General features: G+C 35.7%; 1 protein-coding gene across 1 annotated transcript in view; it reads right to left on the bottom strand.

Annotated features, from left to right (window-relative positions):
- The window catches only part of LOC140668930 (uncharacterized), a 69,774-nt gene that overhangs the window by 5,980 nt on the left and 41,278 nt on the right, over positions 1 to 22,516 (bottom strand). The window contains exon 3 of the mRNA XM_072898273.1: positions 8 to 310. Within this exon, the coding sequence (XP_072754374.1) occupies positions 8 to 310 (303 nt within the window). The remainder of the gene's footprint in view (positions 1 to 7; positions 311 to 22,516) is intronic.

The raw sequence follows: 22,516 nt of genomic DNA, 5'->3' as shown, positions 1-22,516 counted from the left end.
CCTTTACCTGTTCCGGGTTGCGGAGATGAAGATCCGAGTGCGCTCCGTATGGGTGTTCCTCACCGTCTGGGAGCTCGAGTCGCGGCGGTAAATTGAGAGCGAGATCCTGCCGGACGCTGTCCGCGCGGATCGCCCGATCTCTCGCCGCGGCGATCATCACCTCCTGTATGTCGCGACGTCTCCTAGGATCGCCGCCGCCCCCGCCACCGCCACCGCCTCTACCCCCCGCCGCACCGGTGGTTGGGTCATCTCCCGCCGATGCACCGCGTCCGCTGCTGCCGACCTCCATTCCTTGGCTCACCGACAGCATCTGCAAAGTCAACGATCGATTTTATGCCTTTGAAAAATATGCAGAACACAACGTCATATATTTGTTATCATAGTTAAATTACTGCTGTAAATAAATTTCCGAGATTATTACTGACTGAGCGTGAGATGTAAAAGTATTACAATTGCACATTACTTTTATTATCACAAAATAATAAAAGAGAAATCGATAGAAATATCAATTACTTAATATTTAAACGATATTAATAGAGTGCACGTAAATACATATATTTATCATATGTGTAAAATATATTTTTCGCTTTTGCTTATTGTTGGATTGTTGTGATTCATGATTATAATCAATTCCAGTTTTCATCAAAAATTTAAATTAGTGAGTATTACTTGAAGAAACTATACGATATGTTTATAAAACATCGCTATTTCATGAGATATTAATCGAAACGTATTATTCCAAAGACAATCTAAATTAACTTAGAAAATTGGCGAATAAGAGCAAAACGCTGTAATTTGTGCGTAAATATTTATTCTATGTAACGAATTAATCTATTATAATAACGTACGCAAAATTTTGGACAGAGAAAGTTTTTTACAATGAAAGATTGACTTCAGAAATGATATTCATAAAAAGACGAACAAACAGTATAAACTTGCAAACAGCAAACAGACACAAAATGCCTAAACTCTACATATCTAAATATTGTAGAACAGCGTTTTGCTCTTGTTCGCCAATTTTCTAAGTTAATTTTTATATCTTATATAAGAGCTTATATTTTATTTTATTAATTACGCCGACTGAAACAATCTAAATAATTACTTGACTTTTTTATTATTATTTACTTTTCATCCAACGGCCGGCAATCGTCCTTGATGTACATTTCGTTTTGCATTCGTGATTATTTTGTCGCTACTGTTTAAGAGTTAAAAATCAAAGAAAAGGACAATTGTTCTTTTCTTCCAAAATTTGATTTGATTCCGACTTGCCAGGGATATTTGCGTTTAAAAATACAACAAATTTATTCGCTTCGTTTTAATAAGGGGTGGTTGCTATTATTACTCGACGCATTGCGATCATGTATACCCTCGACGATGTACAGTGGTGAATAAATTAGTGCAGAAAATGAAATTGTTCATCCATTCGATCAGGAAAGCGCCCATTACACGTGGATATAGACATTAGTGTCGTGTCGTTGCACTCGGTTCACATAAACTTGCATATAAATCATACTATTATATCCGCCGGATTAATTTCTCTGTGACATCGACTATTCATACAATACAATACTCGAATTTGATTCGCGATCGTTTCCATGAAACGCACATTGCTTTAAACAAAACTAATATGTATATACCTATGATAAACCTGAATGCACTTTTAGAAATGCGTTTATAAAATTTTATTTTTAGTGGAAATAAAAATAAATTGTTTGATGAAATATTTTAAATATAATTGACAATATCAAAAGAATTTAATCACTAAATGTTATATGTTTATAATATAATGCAAATACTTTTGTGAATTTAAGAATTTCATAAGACATCTTTTACTAGATTGCTTCCATATAAATATTATTTAAAATTAATCAAAATTTAACTTGATTATTACTCTTACATCTCCTTTCTCTCTTTCTCTTTCAAATTCCGTATATATTTCATGACGTATAATTTTAGGTTTTGTATAATTCTTCGAATCGAATCCGCTTCTCAGTTAAACTTCAATTAACCAAATTTATTTGGATCGTTTTTCTTCGCTTCTAACAAAAATTTCTTCATTCCTTCCTTCAAACACCGAAATGGATCCGGTTTAAACATCTGCTCACGCACGCATGCACGCACGCACGCACGCACGCACGCACGCACGCGTACGATACGCTCGTAAGAGGCGGACCGAGAAACGTCACGTCGTGACAGTTGGAATGGCGAGGTTCGCGGTACGCATCTCGAGAGGTAGTAAGATGGAGAGAAGGTCGTACGAGCTTCAAGTGCCGACGAACGGCGAAAGAACGAGGTCGCAAACGTATGTACTCACGATTCGCACGCTTTCCTTTTCATTCGTTTTCATTCGTTGCGTCTTCGGCGATTTCGCATATCTATCCAATCCGCGTAGGTCCTAACATTGACCGATCGCGCTCGATAAAAATCTCTGCCGCATAAAAAAAAAAAAAAAAACATTCCAATCGCGATAATCGTATAAAATCTCGAATTTGTATTTTATATTTCTGATACATTTGATACATTGTATTTTTTTATGAATTTTTCTACCTTTGGAAATGCAAACATATTTGTAAACATGCCATGTTTATATATTGATTAAAAAAATAATTTCTTATAAATTTTAATGAAATAACGTCGAAATCATAATTATTAACATTGGAACAATATTCACGATTACATGAAAAAGTATACATTACGTCATATATTTTATCATTATATTATATACGTATATTTGTAATAATAAAAGGATAATATTCTAAAAAGAAAAAGTTTATTCTATTATTAACTTCGCAAAGATCTCGAGTATATCTCTGGACGAAAGTGTGTTTCCACTTGTACGATTTGATTTTACGACAATTTGATCGCGATTTAACGGGCGGGAGGAAAAGAGCGAGGGAGTCGTTCTCTCTCTTTCTCTCTCGCGAGCATTCGCCGACACGTGCACGCGTTAACGACCGACGCGACGGTTCGGTCGGTCGCGTTAAAGCTTTAAAGGGGTTTTCAGCACCCCTCCGCTCGCGTTCTCGCGCTCGTCCGAGGCCGTCGAAAGGGAAAGCGGAAGAGGGACGCGGCGGCTGCGACGACAACAGAGCGAGGGTGTGCGGCGGAGACGGTAACGACAAGAGCGACTGACACACAGAGGGATGAATGTCCCATCCGCGCCGCTCGTGTACCACTCGTATCGATCGATTCGCGATGCAACATTACACTCGCTCGTTATCGCTCGTTGTTACACAGGCGTGCGTCGTCGCGAGAGAAATCCTTTGACCGGATGTCTCGGATATTTTCTCGAATTCGCACATCGAGCGCGCTCTTATATTTTTGTCATTAATTTATTCTTTTATAAAATTATTCGTTTCGATTATTTTTCCCCCTCAAAAAAAAATTATATTCTGTTGAGCAATATAAATAAGAATGGGATAAAAGAAAATGAATAATCTCGATAGGAGATTAAAAGAGATGATAAAGTATAGATTCTTCATAATGCTTTTATAATGAGAAAAGAGCGAATGCAGTCTAGAAAGAAGATTCTTCAAGTATACATCAAAACGAGAATGTCCGATTCTTCGAAGTAAAAGAATTTATAATATGCACCGAATATAGGAATGAGCTATATTTAGGGTATATACGTAATTTTCGTATTTTATACAAAGATGAACATGGTTTAAAAGCGGATTATTTGATTAGAATTAATGTTGCGTATCTCAGTTGTAACATAATATAATACATATGTCATCTGAATCTCAATCAAAAATAGTTCATTTAACGTTCAAAATGTTGATTTCGATCTTCACTCAATTCAAATATATAATCACAAAAATGAAGAATTTCTTCCATCATTTCACTTTTTAGAAATAAAGCAGATATACCTCTAATAAAGTTTAAAAATATTCTCAAAAAAAGTGTATCTAAATTTTCTTAATCCGACAAAATTGAACACAAGTTGCTTTTATTTTTTCGCTTATTCTTAGATGATTCACTTTTACATTTTATATTTCCATACTTGCATAACTACTAAACTTGTGAAGCAACGTGGCCAGCGATAGATGAGCGAGAAATAGTATAATGATAAATAATTGGTCTTTATTTTCCAACTAATAAATTATGTGTATATATATATTTATATGCTGCAATTAATTTAAGGAAATAAATACTTGTCCCCGATAAGAAATTAGATACTTAAAAAAAAAAAAAAAAATTATTTTAGGGACAATGTTAGAATAAACAATAGAAGATGAAAGAGAGAGAAAGAAAGAGAGAATGTGAGGTCGTTCGGTCGATGGAAGATAGAGTTAGCCGGTGCTCGAGAAACGTAGTGTTATACAATCGACTTTACGGCCTCCCGAAAACCGCGCTGGCACCCTGGTGGACCATAAAACCGTAGTCACATAGCTCGCGGTTGCAGCTTGAAACGTTACACCGTCGCTCGACTCGATTGAAATTGCAGTTTCAGAAAAGGATAAACTTTGTCGGATCGATCGTTCTCGCTCGCGAGTATTGTATGCTCCGAGAAACTCGCTTCCCCGCTTCCTCTCCCCTCCTCGAGCTACTGCTTCCCCAAGGGAGTATGAACGTCAAAGTCGTCGGCGACAATGAAGCGATACTTCGACCAGGAGCTTCGTCGACATACGTAACTTTAGAATACAAAGTTCAATTCTCGACATTGCAGTTACGCGATCGACGAACCTCTGTATCGTCGGTTTATTTTCGTCACTCGTGTGAGAGCATTGTAAAATCACGGATATCAAGATCGAATATTTCGCAAAGAATTGATATTGATTGTCTGGTAATGATAAATAATTGACCTTTATTTCCTGACTAATAAATTATATATATATATATATATAATTTATTAGTCAGGAAATAAAGATATATATATATATATATATATATATATATATATATACACTGTAATTATATATAATTTAAAAGAAAAAATACTTGTCTCTGAAAAAAATTAGATATATTTTTGGAAAAGTATTTTTTGTATATAGCAGTAGTAATAATAATACAATAGTGATATTAAAATAAATACTTTTATTTAATATAAGTTTTTTATTCTCATTTTTCTTCACAAGAGTTTATTTTTGTCATAAATATTTTTTGACGGAGAAAATCTATCAAAAATATTTTCTCCCGGAAGATATTTACGAAAAAAAATAATATTTGTGTGACGTTACACACATATCGTTCGATCAATGTCTCGTCTCGAAATTTGTGCAACAAACAACGATTAAAATATATACCGGCCAATCGCGTGTCGCTGATAAAAAGTGTATATAATTTTTGACGTTACCGCGCGTACATCTCTTAGATTACGCAATCTCTGCGTCGTCGTCTTAATTTCTCCGTTGAAAATATTGTGTTCAATATAAAGTGCAGTTGCACTTTATTATCCTCAGATATTTTGCTACATAAAATAGCAAGTGCATAAAATTTATGAATAACGAAGTATATCTATGTAAAAAATAAAAGAAAACACCAAAACCATAATTGCATGCAAACAATTGATAATTTAAAATATATCACAAAGAAAAGAAAGAGAGAGAGAGAGAGATAGAAACTCTTCACGTCAATCTCCTGTCCGGAGTTAAAATTGCAGTTACGTTCGTAGCTTTCGTGTCGCGTTCGTGTATGCGAGAAACGTTTTCCTATCGAAAGAACTTCCGATGATGTTATATCGTGATCGATTCGCAGACATCTCTTTTACGATTCGACGGGCGATAGTGATCCGACGATAACAAGCTGCAACGCTCGTAAGTCTTCCTACTAACGTGTTCGTCACGATCGCGTCGGATATAAATCGGATTCGTGATTACATTTGTTCTTGTTTGCATAGTTTGCAAATACTCTTCACAAATACTCGAACAAATATCTTTTTTACTTTTATTTATCTATTATTTATCCGTATTGAAAAATTTAATTGTAAAAAATTAATCTGCGATATTTCACGTAATCAAATTAAAAAATCAGCTGCGCATACAAAGTGAAAATATTTTATAAATAATAAATTTATTTATTTTAATATCGTTACAATTTTTTTTATCACATATGCTTTAAGAATATGCAATAAATAATAATCTTAAGTGTCAAATTGCATAGAGTATCGACGTATTTGAAAGACTACGGTAGAATTTTAAGAATCGTTTGTTCTCAAATGCTTTCCAACTTTGTTCTCGTCTTCTTCGTCGTCATCGTCGTTGTCGTCGTCGTCGTCGTCGTCGTCGTTTGGTAAAACGTATCGATCGAAGAGAACGTACCACCCTGCATGAGGGCAATGCACCGGGGATATATCATGCACTCGCTGTAAAGCGTTGCGACTATACTTTCACAGCACCTGCTACACCTTCGCGCGCACAAAGGTCGTTCTAAAAAAAATTTTCCAGAGCGCAAAACGATCGATTTCCGAATGTCGTAATGAGAAATTCCATTCCACGCGAAACTTTGGAATATTTAACGATTTTATATATAAAATGTCATCGTATTCTCTTATAATAGCTAAATATTCTTTATTCGCGCGCGTGACAAGAATTTTTATAACATATTGAACATTACTATTATAATATTTATATAAAGATATTATTTCACGTTTATATTTTTTTATACTTATCTTTCATAATATTTTAATTTCGCAGCTTTGTCTGAGATATATAATAAAAGAATTTCTACATCTCGATATTATTCTATAAAAAATTAAAAATATTTTGCATTTTATTATTTGAATATTAATTCTTTTATCAAATAATATCACCGTGATCATACTTATAATATTAATTTTTTATCTACGACACGTTAAATTGTCTTTATGAAAGTGATATATTAAAAAGTTGTCAAGTTAAAATAAAGACGGTGAATTTTAGTACACTTTATATATTAAATGGTATTTGTAGCTGAAAGGATTAGATTAAATTTCCAAGATTTGTCGGCTAATGCTATTAGAGGCGCGGCTCTAATCTGTCGTGCAACGGTATTTTGCCTGCAATGCACGCGTAATCTCGCTGCCAATTATTATTAATTATCGCTCAAGGCCAGATCGGTTCGTGGCATCATTGCGTCAATCTCACTTCACAATCACGTATGTGCAAATTCTCGCACGGTACATTTTTACGTCAACTTGTTTTCTTTATAAAAAAAAGGTGATTGATTATAAATGATAAATATTAAAAAACACGCAAAAAATGACCAAGGTGTGAGTGTATCATAATAGCAAGCGATTAAATATTATTCAATTTAGAAAAAATATATAATTATATAAATAAAAAATTTAATCCCATTTTAAATTCAAAATACTGTCGTAATCTACGCGCATCATAAATACCGGTTTATAACAACTAAAAAATAAAATTAAACTATAAAAATTAATAAAATGATTGAAAGTCAGAATTAAAACTCTATGGTAATGCTTAATTGCTTATACTTTTAAAATTATCATAAATTTTCGGATTATATTTTTGATTTTGATTTAACCGCGCAATTAAAATAATTTAACATTTTCTACAATAATACAATCATATTTGCGAAGAACATTTCTGTTAATATATATTATAAAAATATAAAAACAAGTAACAAAAAATATATTATCATTCTAGTAAAATTTATGCATAAATATCTGAAAATTTAAGCGAGAATCAAAAAGTTTGCGCACATTTCTAGTAATGATAAAATAAAGATTTGATATACAAATTTACAAAAAATAAAGCAATTTTCCTACTCGATTAAGATTCGAGCTACAATTTCCTGATTCATAAATTATGTTATATCCGACCCATGTCGCGTGATTAATTAGGGGGCGAAGAAATATCGTGGCTTTCATTAAAAGTCGTCACGTATACTGTCGTGGCGCGAGACGATGTCGCGATATGAGTGCGTTTGCGCCTTCGTGTTCCACGCGATATACTCATATTCGATTGAATCTTGAGTAAAAATTTTTACGGTATGTGAAAAGGTGTGCTCGTTAAACTGTACAACCATAACTAATTTTTGATAATGATATTTGTAATCTGTGTGTATATATTTCTTAAATTTTACAATTACGAGACACATATACATATATACATATTCTCTATTAGGAAAGAGAGATATTCTTAGAAATTATTATAAAGTCTGATCGGCTTTTGAGGTCATCACGTCTGGAAAGTTTTTATATAGAAAGAGTTAAATGCTATTGATCTTTTACAGTAATCTAAAGGGCAATGGTCAATAAGTGATTTGTTAAATGATTCTTTCACTACTATGTTACGAATTATTTTTGTATTATAAAGAATTAATAACTTTTTCTAACTTTCTACGAATACTTCGACGATTCACAACGTTAATCTGATTTATTTCTTTTAGAAATTTAATTGAAACAGTGTAAAAAAAAAACTAAAATTCTAGTAACGAAATTAACGCATAATTTTTTTTTAAATTCTTGCAGAAATAAGTTATATACATATATTATTGTTGTACGTATGTGTGTGTGTGAAGCTGAAGTCTCAGTTGTTTTATATAGAAACTTATAAATTATTAAAAGTTGTAATAATGATAAGAAATAATGTGAAGAATTTTTTACTATTTATATTATCTGAGAAAGATGTGAAATTTGATGAAAAATAAAAATGCAAAATCTCACAAAATAAAATGGAATATTGCGTAAATTTGGTGGCTTATTTGCCCTAAGAGATAATCTCTTTTTTAAATAATCATTTATTTAAACTATAGAGCTATTGCAAAATAAAGCTAAAATTTGTATAGAATAATAATTTATAAATTTCCATAAAATAATGCAGCAACTTCATAGACACATGTCATTGTTTTTATGTCACATTTTTAATTTTAAAACTTTAATTTTAAAAATCTAAATTTAAAATAATCTTTTTAATTTTGACACGGAAAAGTTTATTTTCTCTTCATTGAAAATCACACAGTGCGCTCTTTTCGTATTATCAATGAAAAACTGATTTCGAAAACTGCAATTAGAGGGGACAAAATAAAAAATTATTAAAAATTTTTTACGCATCCTCTCTCTTTTTCTCTTTGCTGTGTATGAAGTAAATTTTATAGCATTGTACACATTTCATGGAAAATATTTCAATGACGCATTCTTGCATATTACATGTAAGTGTTTCGACTTGACACAAATCGATTCCCAGTTTGAAGCATCATCGTGCGCCGATGACAAACGAAGCGTATTAAAGAAACAACGTAAATATCCTTGACTTACGGCACTTTACGAGCAAGAAAGAAATAGAAAGACAAGAAGAGCGATAAAGCCAGTATCGGAACACTGCCTCCTTTCGTGATCTGTAAATAATGGTCGGCTATTCTCATGGATGCGAAAGAAAAAGAAGTGGAAAAGTTGGGGAACGAATATAAAGGGAGCGAGCGATAAGAGACCCAATTGTTTCGACTACTTCTGTACAAGAATGCACACACTTTTCGGATTGAGAAAAACCTCTGGGACAAGAGACTTTGTAATACGGAGTGACGCAATCAGCGTAGAGCAAATATATGGAAGCAATTCTGCGAGTGACAAATATATGCAAAAATCTTCTCTTAATCAAGTTATATAAATAGTGATACCATTTTGAACACGATTCTATGTATAAAAACTGTATAGAATAAAATAAAATTATGTAAATATGCATGTAAACACATTTTCTCCTCAGCGGTAAATCTAGTAAAGTGAAATTGATTATTCTTTAAACTCTTCGATTTTAAAAGTCCGACTATTATTACAGATACGTGATAGAAAGTTGCTTAAAATTACAACCAAATATAGACATTTCTGTATATTATAAATTCTTATTATATATTATGAGAATATATAGGGTGTGTGTAGAAGAGGTTCTCTTTAGTCGGCGATTTTTTATCCCTACATTTTCATTCCAATTCCAACGCTTTCAACGCGATCGTTTCATCATCCCGCCTATCGATCTCGACGAAGCGAATCGTATTTTATACAATACTTTGCCTTCGATACCAAGTGACTGTAAATCAACGCGCTTGACGTTCTGCGTTGTGAGCGAGCATAATAAAGCCTGGGTACGCTACGCTGAGAGCTCGCGTTGACCCCGCAAAAGCGTTCGATCGTGGGAAAATTATCTGCAAGCGACTTCCAACTTTTAAACAATGAACTACATATTCAGACTGTGCGCTTTTTATATAGAGACACTTTCTGTCAATCGATCGACGCGCGTGGCAAATCGGTTCTTTTAATGTAATACTCATATAAATTTTCCCGACCATGATTCAGAATTCTCTTGCGAAACTTATCTAATGCAATTTCTTTTGTCTAATACAATCTCGCTGAATGCACAATACGCAGAAGAGAAGTATATATATATATATCTCCTATACTTTCTTCGTCCCGCTTCTCGCTTTGCGAAATTGTAAAAATAAAATATTTATATGATTTTGATTGACATTGGATATCGATTACTGTTACGCATTATGTATTAAAATAGGCAAACGTCGAGTTTATCCTGAGGCATTTCACTTAAAAGAAATATGAATATGCAGGGATTGCTCGTGCAGAACTTGATGTTCTAACGGTTTCGTTTGCGGTACGCGCATTTATTCGCGATTACGCCAAATGATACGCGAAGAGACAATCCAACACACGTGCATCAAATCTTTTGTAAGTAACCCAATTTGCATGACGCCAGTAGCTGTGACATGCCATATGTATTTATAAAATGTCTAAATCCCGTTATGTTTGTATTATGAAAAGTCGCACACAAGTAATGTCGCAATTGTATATTCCTTGTGCGATTACTCTGTCAATTATCTATCATTCAACGTGCAAATCTCATCTTCGTATCAATAACTTCATTAGCTCGTAGCAAAAAAAAAAAAAAAAAATGTTAATAAAGTTCACATTAAAGATTTATAATAATTAAATTAATGTTAAACCGAGACTTTTTTTCTACAAAAGCAATTCAACTATTTTGCATAGAGAATAAAATGCATAATTACATTTATTATGCAGCCTCTGAAATAATTTTTTCGAGAAAATGAAATTATATTTAAAGAAGAATAAATTAAATACATGTATGTATATATCATTATAATTAATCATGCACATATTTCGAATATATACAGCATCATATAATTAAACATATAATCTAATTCATATTATTTTCGAGTTGTATAAAATAAAATTACTAGCTATGGTTCTACAATTAAATATCTTCACTTGTACAACAGTAATTTGTATTTTGTACATGTATGCGATAATAAGTAGATTAAGAAAAGAAGATTTTAAAAAATTATAAAATAACTCTTTCATGATTTTGATGATTCGCGGGAGAAATCGTGGAACGATGATAGCGTGTCGTGTTTGTAAAAGTTGCGGAAACATTAGCGTCGCGCTGGTGAATGTCGCGAGTGTGATTCGGCGACGCGCATCTATAGGGGATTAATTACGCGTGTCCGGATAGACGGAGGTCAATAGGCTGGAACGAGAAAGAGAGAGAAAAAGAGAGAGGCAGAAAAGCGCAAAACGTAACGCAATCCGCGCGTTTGAGTAGGTGGAAGTGCACGAGCATACGTGGGGGGAGATATAGGGGAGGAATATATAGTACGCACACTTACGCAATTCGCCTGGCGTTGCGTAGACGCTTCCCGTTTGACAGAGATAAGCGTTAACGAGGCCCGGATAATAGCGTCGGCGAACCGTCTAGACGTGATGATTGCGACATGTCCTTTAAAACGTTACGGCGCCAGGACGCTTTTTAGACCGCGATAAGCATCGACGCGTTTCGATGCGGAAGTCGCGATTTTTTTTAAGAATACCGTTAGTGTATTCTTGTAAATTCAGCTTGCACGTCTTGAATATATGGTGTTTAATAAATACATCGCTCGATAATAATAAGACAATTTTTATTGAATTTTATACAATTAAAAAAAATGTTAAGAAAATTAAGACTTTATATTCAGAAGGGAAAACTCTTTTCTTTTTTTTTCACGATAAGCAAAATATTTCAATTAGCATACTGATATAAATGTCTCTTTCAAATTTTATACAACAATTGTTAATACATTTTTTAAAAATAAAGGAAGAAAATAGTTAACTTTTTCAGTCCTTTTACTTATATAGTATTATGCCATGAAACTAATTAGTGGATGTGTAAAAAAAAAAATAATTATTTTTCCTCGATTCTTTTAACGAACGTTTCATGTTCTCTTTTTTACTCTGACGGTTTGTTAAATTAGAAAATCAAGCAGTTGAGAGATCGCAACACGCGAGTTACTCGGTGTTTTTTCTTTCCCGCGCGGCCATTTACCGCGGAAAAGAATATAACGCGGATATGTAATCTTCCTCGTTTCCAAGCTTTTCGCCGTTGTTGCACCATCGGCGAAGCGTCGCTTTACGGCCGAGAAAATTATTCCGCCGCTATGCTTTATGCCGACAGGCGTAGAGACGGAAGCGTCTCAGTACTGAGCGCGCGCGGAAGCGCGTTTATTCTTTTCATGTATTCTTATGAACAGATTTTTCACACATCGAGGCGCGAAATACATCAATTTCAGACTTAGAAACCTAACAAGACCCGCCGTGTTTTGTGCTGCTTCGGATAGTTCATGCAGGAACTGGTATGTCCGATTGTAAGCAGTTGCAGGATATTTAGGATTATAAATTGCGTGAGAGAGATATTTTGCGTGCGTTAATGTTTCTGACGCAAAAACTGCGTGAGTTAGTATAATATTTTTCTCACGCAGATAAAATTATGTAAAAACATAAATTTTACAACAAGGAAGTCTTTTCGTAGTCGATTATCGCGCGTATCATATTAAAAAAATTCTGTCTTTTTTTTTTTTCCTTGAGCGAGAAATAGGAATTTATAAAATTTTTAGATTCCTTATTAAAGTTTAAGAACAAGTATAAAATATCAAATTAATGATATTGTTTTATGATTTCATAGAGTACAGAGTTAAAGTAGCTCAATTATAGAATATAATTAGTATCAAGAAAATTCGTCGTTCTTCCATGAGGATTCTATAAAAAATTAATTCGCCAAAGTTAAAACTGCATTTTTCTGTAGTTATCTTTTCATTTAATTTTTTATAATTCTAGAAAAATACTATTAAACTATTCATTTTTGTAATTTTATTTGGAATTTTATGAGGAATATTTTGTTTATATTATGTATACATACATAATAAGGATCTTTACTAAAATTTGACGTCTACAGTGGAGAGTGAATCAGACACATTATGCAAAAATTGATTTTAAAAATTTGAATAACTTAAAGTGTTTGTTCTCTACGAGTTCTCGTGTGTCATAATAGTCTCTCTCTTTTTTTCTCATCGAAGAAATCCTTGAAAAATATATATATATATATATATATATATATATATATATATATATATATATATATACATAATCCTTTCGTCATCGACAACAAGACATAGCAAACGTCACGATTATTTGCGACATTCATTAAACGAATATTTTTATTCCTGACAAAGTGAATGATAACACGAAATTATGTTTCGTGTGTATAATACTAGTCTCATAATCTTAAAAATAAATGAATAATTTCTTTAGAAGGAATATTCATCTATTTTGATGTTATGTTCAAGATTCTACATCAATTGTTGTATATTTTTTATAATAATATTTAAATTTGTAACAAATACCATCGCGTTCGGTGAAACTAAGCTTCAAAAGTTTTCCGAAAATTCACCAAATTCAAATTTAGTATCGACAACGTTATATGTGAATTTTGCTTTAAAAATATTTTACTGTGCTCAAATAAAAACTTATGCGATTATAAATTCAAACTTTGCTTGAACCTCGTACTTTCTCTTTCAAAAACTATCATATCTGATATTTATAGTACAGACTTTTTTTAGCGCTTGTATTAATAATAGTAATGTTATTTTCAAATAAATATACTTTGAACTTTGACCATTTATCTTTTTACATACCATAATCATTCAAAGAGTGAAATTTTTCTGAACAAGCACGCACTTCTTACAATTTTAATACCGTGGCATGTTTAATCGCATAAAAACCAAATATTTGACAGAATTTACACGCGATACATAATAATGATAATATATATGATAGTATATTTAGATGCATTGTTATGTAACTTCTTTCATATCTAATAAAAAACCGACATACTTTCGATGAATCTAAATTTGCATTATTCTAATAAAATTGTAGATATTAATTTGTTGTATCTATTATATATCTATATGATTCAATAAAAATGAATTTCTGTAATAATAAAATCATAATGTAATATTTATTAGTAATAAATTAAATGTTTTATAATTGTATAATATTCATTTTAATTTAATTACGAAATATTACATTTTTTTTAGTTTTTCATGAATGTTATATTTTTATATTTTATCAACTTTATTTAAAAATTAATTGAAAAAGAGATTTGCCCCAATATGCGATTTGTCTGTAATATGCATCCACAAATATTCACTTTTAATCGACTCGTGTTTTTATTTAGTTTTTTTTTGCATATTGCATGTCAAAAAAATATAGAGAAAATCTTACACACATCTACTGTTAGATGTTTAATTTATTAGACCTGATATGGACTTCGAATCATATATATTCGATATAGTGAGCATGACATATGATCGAACGAGTCACCCTCGTACGAAGAAGCACTCATGTAAACGTTCCCGCTGTCGTTTCCCACGACTCTCGACCGAGCAGCTTAATAAAAAATTGTCGACTATTGACCTAATTTTCGATTTGAACTAATATTTGCCCATTATGCGTAGGCGGCCACATGTAAGCATGGTGTGATTTTTGTTAAGAAGACGATCACGTCTGATACACACATGATTTCTTCGGACAAATCTATTCAAAAGTATAAAAAAATAAAACGGAAGACATTGCATTTCTGACTTGTTTACTCCGTTTACGATTATTCACGTGCTGATTTAAAAAATATGATATAGTTCTCAACAGTAAATTACTGTGTAATACAAATTTATATTTATATACAGCTTAATTAATCTAATTAATAAAATTTTATAGATTTAATTAATTGAACATTAAGTTCCATTAAAAATACACTATAAATATTATAAAATTAACAATAATAATAATTTAATTTGCGATAATTTTAAGCGATTCTTATAATGAATCTAAGGATATCTTTATGTGTCGAGTTTATCCCAAGTACCTATACATCTTTTCAATTATTTCACACAACATTAACTTGAAGATTAACAAATATATTATTTAAATGAATATAACTGTAATATATTTTGTTTCCTGCTTCAAACAATTTTACTCGTAAACGGTTTTAAAAGATATCCGCTCATTGTGCAGTGTCTTCTACTTAGCGGTTAAATATACGCGCATGCACTTACATAGGCACGAATTATGCGCATGGCGTGTCGTGCTACGAGCCGACGCATGTTAACGAGTATGCCGTGCTCGCTATACTAACGAGCGTGATTAGAGCAACCGTTAGATCTGCTGTTCAACAAATCTCCGCCGAAAGATCAACGTTTTTCTGAGAAATGGAGGGAGAACCCGGTGGTTTCAGAGTAAAATATATAATATTTTTTCCATACAGTTTTCTATATACATATTTGCGCACAACACGTTCCGAAGAACTAACGTCCTTTATAACGTAGTTAGAATTTTTTTATCTATTTAAATATTTATGTTTTTTTTAGACACGATATTATAAAAATAAGCTAACAATCATCTCGTGATTTGCATGTTTGCAAAAAAGAGAAATAAATTGTTTACACATTTGTTAAACTGTTTTTCATGTGTAAACGCGATGAATCGAATTCGCGCTCACGCGTAAATGTATTTACGACTCGCTTATCGCAAAACGACGTCGAGGACGTCGCAACAAAGTTGACATTTTTATCGCTTTTGTAGCGACATGGATAAACGGAGTCCTACTTTGAAAAGAAGGTTCATAAAACGGAGCGTCTTTAAGGCCATTTTATGATCTTTCACTGAACGGAATGCCTTTCAATTTGTTCGCATTGGAGTAGCAGTAGAATCTAGCTAGAAACAAAGACACATTCTTGTCTTGTTTACAGAAGTATCATGAATAATACAAAAGAATAATCGCGCAAAAGTATTTTTATATTTTCATGTTTTATATGTCGCGTCTGTCGCGATAAAATAAATTACGCTTTCTATAGTTCTTGCGATATCGTTCATGTTTTTTAATTTATCGATTTTAAGAAAAACAATCGAGAAATTTATAATAATACATCTATTTACGATTTTATTCAATTCTCTTTTTCCAATATAAATAAAAAGTAACTTACAAAATATTATTGTTAATTTTTACTGATCATTAAAAAAATCATTAATTTAACTTGGAATGTGATAAAGTTGCAAAAATTCGACCTTTTCTTACCGAGAACCTTAATTATAAATTAAATTCATAGTTTTCTCATGAAATTACCAAAATATTTAACATAAAATATTAAGCGGTTTTTGGCAAATTAACTGTCAAGAAAATATAATTAAATGGGCAAACTTATTTTGCAATTAATTTTGGGCGTCGTAAATTTCGGTACCGAAGTCTACACGTGATTCCGTTAAAGAACAAAAAAAAAAAAAAAAAAAACCAATCATTAAAATGAAAAGACTCTTTAAGACCCCACGCGATATCTGCTGAGGGTTAAAGGTCAGCGTGTCACAGAGCCTACTAATAAACTGCCGTTCTTCAAGATTCGCGCTCGCCAAACCGACCTCGGAAATCGCAGGCTGATGACATTTAAAAGTGCCACGTGAAGATATCGAGCGACGGGCATGCTCGCTCTTTCTTTTACGACAGGCGCAAGAGAGAGAGAGAGAGAGAGAGAGAGAGAGAGAGAGAGAGAGAGAAGGAGGGAAAGAGGGAGGAAGGGAAGGAGGGAGGGAGAGAGAGAAAGAGAGACCATGTCGGCGAGCAAGAAGAAACGAGACGTAGAAGCAGTCGACCCAGACGAGAAAACTGCAGTGAAAGCCTGCCTCGCATTCTGGGCCAGACGGAAGAAACATACAAGGCAGACAGTGTGATGGCTTCTCTCTCTTTCTCATATATTCTCCCCCTTTTTTTTTTTTATTACACCACCTCTCACGCTCCGCGTTCGACGCGAGCGTTTCCGAGCGCGCCTTTTTCCACCCCCGTTCGTCTCTCTCTCCTTCTCTTCCTTCTTGTCTTGTCGTCGCGACGCCCGTTCAATTCATCCTCGTGAAGAGGGAGAAAAAGAAAGACGACGAGATAGGTCTTGGTGTTCCAGATACCATATAATGTCCGGACATGTACTAGTTCCATATCAAGTGATATTGAACGTCCACTTGGAATTCTTAATCACCTCCCTTTAAAAGCTTATGAATTTTTCTACATATATGTAAGATTTACAATAGAATTTTGTAATTGGTTTTTAATTTTTTTTTTCTTTGCTTATGTTTTATATATTTTCTTTTCCCTTTTTGTTTTATTATATATCTCTGTTAAATATTTAATTTAAAAATCCATTCTTAAAATAAGAGATTAATCTAAAGTCTACATTTGAGTCAGGTGTGATCGCGATTTGTATAGATAATCTCGAGAGATAACATATATAGCGTTTTCTCGCTTCCTTTCTTTAAATTTGATTTATATTTATCTTCACAGATATGTGTATATATCAAAAAGTATTTTAGTACCGAAAAAAAGAGATCAGTTTCTTTTAGGTTTTAAAAAAATACAAGCTGGAAATGTAGAAAATATATAGTTGAAAAGCAAGCTAAAGAGATAAGACTCATAGATTCTAATAAATATTAATGTGTATAGGGAGCTAAAAGTATGAGGAATGAAGAAAGATGAAGATTTATGAACTATTTTATGGTTAAATCCAACAGCCGAAAATAGGATCAGAGACTTTTTATAGCGGTCAAAAAGAGTATTCCTATCTTAACTTTGGAAATACATATATAATGAAAATCTACGCACACAGGTAGAAACTGCATTATTATTAGCCTTCTCTTTGAAATTCAAAACCATGTCGGGTGCAATATTCGGGCCCGAGCGATTATCCCTTCGTGCTTCGTATGTAAATCATCTGCGCAAGGTGCAACGCACACCGAGGGGTACCTCGAGAAAGAATTGATATTTTTTTCACGCAGGCAACATAAAATACTTTCACCCAATGTGGCGCATCGTACGTCCGTTATAATTTATTTCGTTAGTACACGCGCGCGTATGTGTGTATGTTGGCTGTCAGGTGAAATAAAATCTCGGACAATACTTTCGCCTAGAACCGCGATATTAAATATTCGTGAGCGATCGTAAATATCCAGCCGCAACGGCTCCCTCTTTAGAGAATTTGCTGCGCTGCTTCGTCCGTAAATAATGAATAAATTAAAGAGCATTTTTTTTTTTTTTTTTTTTTTTTTTTTGTGAAATTATTTACATTCTCGTAATGTCTATTTAAGTTAATAAAGACAAGGAGATACAATGGATATAAAACACAATACATAAACTGTGCGAAATTTCAACGACAGCTCTTCTATAATCGATTTTATCGCTTTAATTATGAGAATATTTACATTGAAAATTGAAGGGCTTTTGCAAATTAAGTTTTAAGTGTCTAAATGGATGAGCAGAAACTTGTCTCTCGGTTAACTTTAAATTAGTTTCACTTCGGCGGAAATTTCATTTGAAGCTCGATTAACAGGATGTTTAATAATGGAGATTGAAGAGGCGCGAATAAACTCACGTTAAATTTTTGTTAGGAAAAACGACAGACTCGAATCTTTGGTGCTACAGCTCTGATTGCTCGCAAAAGATACATCCTTAGGATAGTTGTCACAAATAAAAAGAATTTGAACTCTCTCGCACACTTTACCAACCAATTTCATTCTAACTCTGAAATTATATCGACCAGTTCCTTCTGGATGTCCATATGTACGTTAGAAAAATATCATTTAAAATTTGACAGTAAAATATTCTCTATCATTTTGCAGAAATTGGAGAGAAAAAACTTGTTTATAAAAAAATATTTCCCGCAAAATAATACAACTTCCTGATGTCCGATCCAAGCGTTCGTGCAAGAAAACTCGCATTAAATCTCGACGACAGAACAACTGGAAACAAGAAAATAGAGAAGAAGATATTTTCGATTTTCGCACACGTACCACTAGTGCCATGTCGCGCGGTTTCGACCCCTGGACGTGGAGGATTCGCGCGCCCAGCTCGAGTAGTTTCCTGCGCAGCTGTTTGACGGAGACGCCGAGCGTCTGCATGTAGCGACGCCTCAGCTTCATTTGAACGGAGAAACCGCCAGGTTGCCGTCGGCGTGCCGGAAACAACCACTGGCCGTCGATGTCGGCCGTCCCCGAGGCCGTTGTCGAGGTGACATAAACGCACCACCACCGACACTATTCGCCCGCCGCGATTATCCTCGAACAGTTGCTAAAGCGACGCGAGGAAGTCTCGTTCTCGTCGTTCTCGTCGTTCTCGTCGTCCTCTTCGCCGTCGCGATAACCGCACCGCAATCACTAATAACTATTTCGCTAATTGACAGCTTAAAGCCACTAGATATAACGCTCGTCGTATGGATATTTTTTAACAAAGCTGTCGCGACGAGAGATACCGTATCGCGTATACTCGGTTCTGCCGTGGTGCTCTTGGTCCACCCCGACGACGATCGATCGGCGGGGCCCGTTAGGAGGAAGCGACCCCGTTCCCACTTAATTCGATTGTATCCGGTGCTCCGCCGGCGATCCCACTTGACCATAAGCGTTACGGTCGTTTAACGGCTTGCATCTAATGGGAGCAGCGACGCGACTCCGTCGTCCGTCGTCCGTCGTCGTGTTATCCCCTTCCTTGCCGTCGTATATCGCTACGAGAGGAAGGGAGGGAGAGGTTTCTCTCTTTCTCACTCTCCGTCAAACCGTCTACTATATCTTCTCGTAACGTAGAGATTCCCAGTGATTTCCGAGAGAAGAAGAGAGGGACGAGTCACTCTGCACTGCGTGCACTCTCGGCCAGTCAGTATTATCGGAAAGTCTGCTGGCGTTTGCGCGCGCGCCGTCTCGCAGACGTTGAATGACGTCGAGAGATGTATAACAGGCAGCGGCAGTCTAGACAGGCCCGACCTTGACTCCCGAAATCATCTCGCGCGCTCGCGTCGCCGTCGTTCTCGCGTCGTTCGTCGTCGCACGTCCACCAGTCCGCCGAGATTTTTATTCGATCTTTCCATTAGAAAAGACCCTCGGTTTTCATTCCAACAAATCCACCGTTACTATCAGGGGCAGCAACTCCGCCCTCGTACATGAATTCGTCTCACGGTCCAAGGAGCAGAGGGAAACACGACAACCAGAAAGGGAACAGAAGGAGTGTATTGGAGTAGCGCGGACAGAGGGAGCGAGAGAAAGAGAGAGACAAAGAAAGAGGGACAAGCTGTTGGCCGAGTTCCCGCCGCTCGCTCGATGCACAAGAGAAATGTCAATGCGTCGCGTCGTTGTGAAAGTCACACGCGGCGCTTGGGTGTCACACGTAACACGTCGTGCCGACGGTTACTCGTTCGTTCGTTCGTTCTCTCGTCCCGTCGTCCCGTCGTATCGCACGTCCTATTCCCGACAACGCGCAACGAAATAAATAAATAACCCACGTCGCCGTATCGATGTACGACTCGTCGTTTTTCGCTCGCGCGCGCTAGAAATCGGAGCGAGGACGGGTGTCCTTCGTGCCGCGACAGCGGTAGCGAACACGACAACGACAACGACAACGACGACGACGACGACGACGACGACGACGAGGATACTCGTCGATACAAGACCCGTCGCATTCCAAGTTCGACGGCAGACTGAACGCGTCCGGTGTCTGTCAGGCCGCAGCACCGTCGCTACTCCCGCCACCCTTCCTCTCTTCATCGTGTCCGTGTCCCCCTCTGCTCTTCCCACTCTCCGCTCCACACTCTTCAAGCCGCAGAGCGTTTCCCCTTCGGCTCCCATCGCACCATCATCATCACCACCACCACCACCACCACCACCACCACCACCACCACCACCACCACCACCACCACCACCACCACCACCACCACCACCACCACCACCACCACCACTACCACCACCACCACCACCACCACCACCACCACCACCACCATCATCACCGCCGCCGCCGCCGCCGCCGCCGGCGCAGTGGCCGCATTTACCTTCTCCTCTCGCTCCGCTCCTCACGAAGCGTCGCGCCGCACCGCGTCGCGTCGCGTCGCGTCTCGTCTCGTCTCCCCGCAGGGTGCAGGCAGCAGAGAGACTCACCACCGACCGCTTTCTCTTCCAATCTCTATCTCCCTCTCTCTCTCTCGCTCTTTTCGTTCGCTCCCACTCGTCCGACACGCCATCAGACGTTGCATTCTGTGTGTATGTATCGCGGGTGCCGATCCACCGGCTGATTAGCCCGGCGTGTCGTCGCACGACGCAAAAATCATCCGCATTCCGCGTGCTCGCTCGCACGCTCGCCCAGCGTTCGGTCTCTGTCTTTCTCGAACGTTCGACGCAGCGATGCACCGACAACGCCTCGACTGGCTTCCGATTAAGACACGAGTTGTTGCGATAATAATTGGAACTTTAACTCTTGAAAAAAAGAAATGAATCTCCAACGGAAATCGATTTTCCATAATGCAACATGGTTATTAGTAGCACGTACATTAGAAAAATAGCTTTAATTATGATTGATTCTCAGATTTACAATCGCGAGATAAGTCGCCCTCCAAATTGAATTTAATGAATGACAATGAAACTAATAATAGATTAGCAATATATATGAAATTCTATAATAAGATACAAATTTTTTTTTTTTACAAAAAAAATTTCTTTTCAACACGTGCACTTTTATTAAACTTTTATTACGGAAGAGAGATTATTATTTTGAACGACGAGCACATTTTTTGAAATTTTCAGTCTAATCAAAATTTAATATAGCTTGATAATTGTCTATGATTTAATACGCGTGATTAATTTAGAACACAATTGTTTGAGAATGATTTCTCTGTAATTATGAGATCGATGGTCGGAGATAAAATTTCCCGTCATAGTTATTAAAGCGCCTCGGCCAGCGCGGAAACAATGAAATGTTCGCTAACACGGTTTAATCGTGGAATCGGTTATCTTTTTTCAGTCTCTTCAAATAGCACGGGGAAAAAATTGAGACGGGCACAGGGTGCCAAAGGGTCAATCAGAAAATCGGCGCAACGCGAGCGCTTAAGTGCGCGTAATTCGCGCGAGTTAGTCGTAACAACGGGGCATTACAATCGATTCTGTTAATTCGCGCGCGCATCGCAACGTACTCTGTGGAGGATGAAATTACGCTTGAAATTATATCAGCTTGTTATTTCGGTCCCCACCGACGTCGATCGATCGATGCCGCGCGCATTCGGTTCAAGATTAATGCATCGTAGATCGAGTTACTCGATTAATCCGCGAGAGTGGAACATCAATGCGATCGTTCCGTTCTTAAAAATTGCATTCACCTATTATATACTGAAACACATTCGTTTTGTTAGCAGCAATACGCTTCGATTATTCGTAAAATTAAAATTTGATTTTAGA

Source organism: Anoplolepis gracilipes, chromosome 8, assembly GCF_047496725.1.
Source record: "Anoplolepis gracilipes chromosome 8, ASM4749672v1, whole genome shotgun sequence".
Taxonomy (NCBI): Eukaryota; Metazoa; Arthropoda; class Insecta; order Hymenoptera; family Formicidae; genus Anoplolepis; species Anoplolepis gracilipes.
This window is presented reverse-complemented; position numbering and strand designations above follow the sequence as displayed.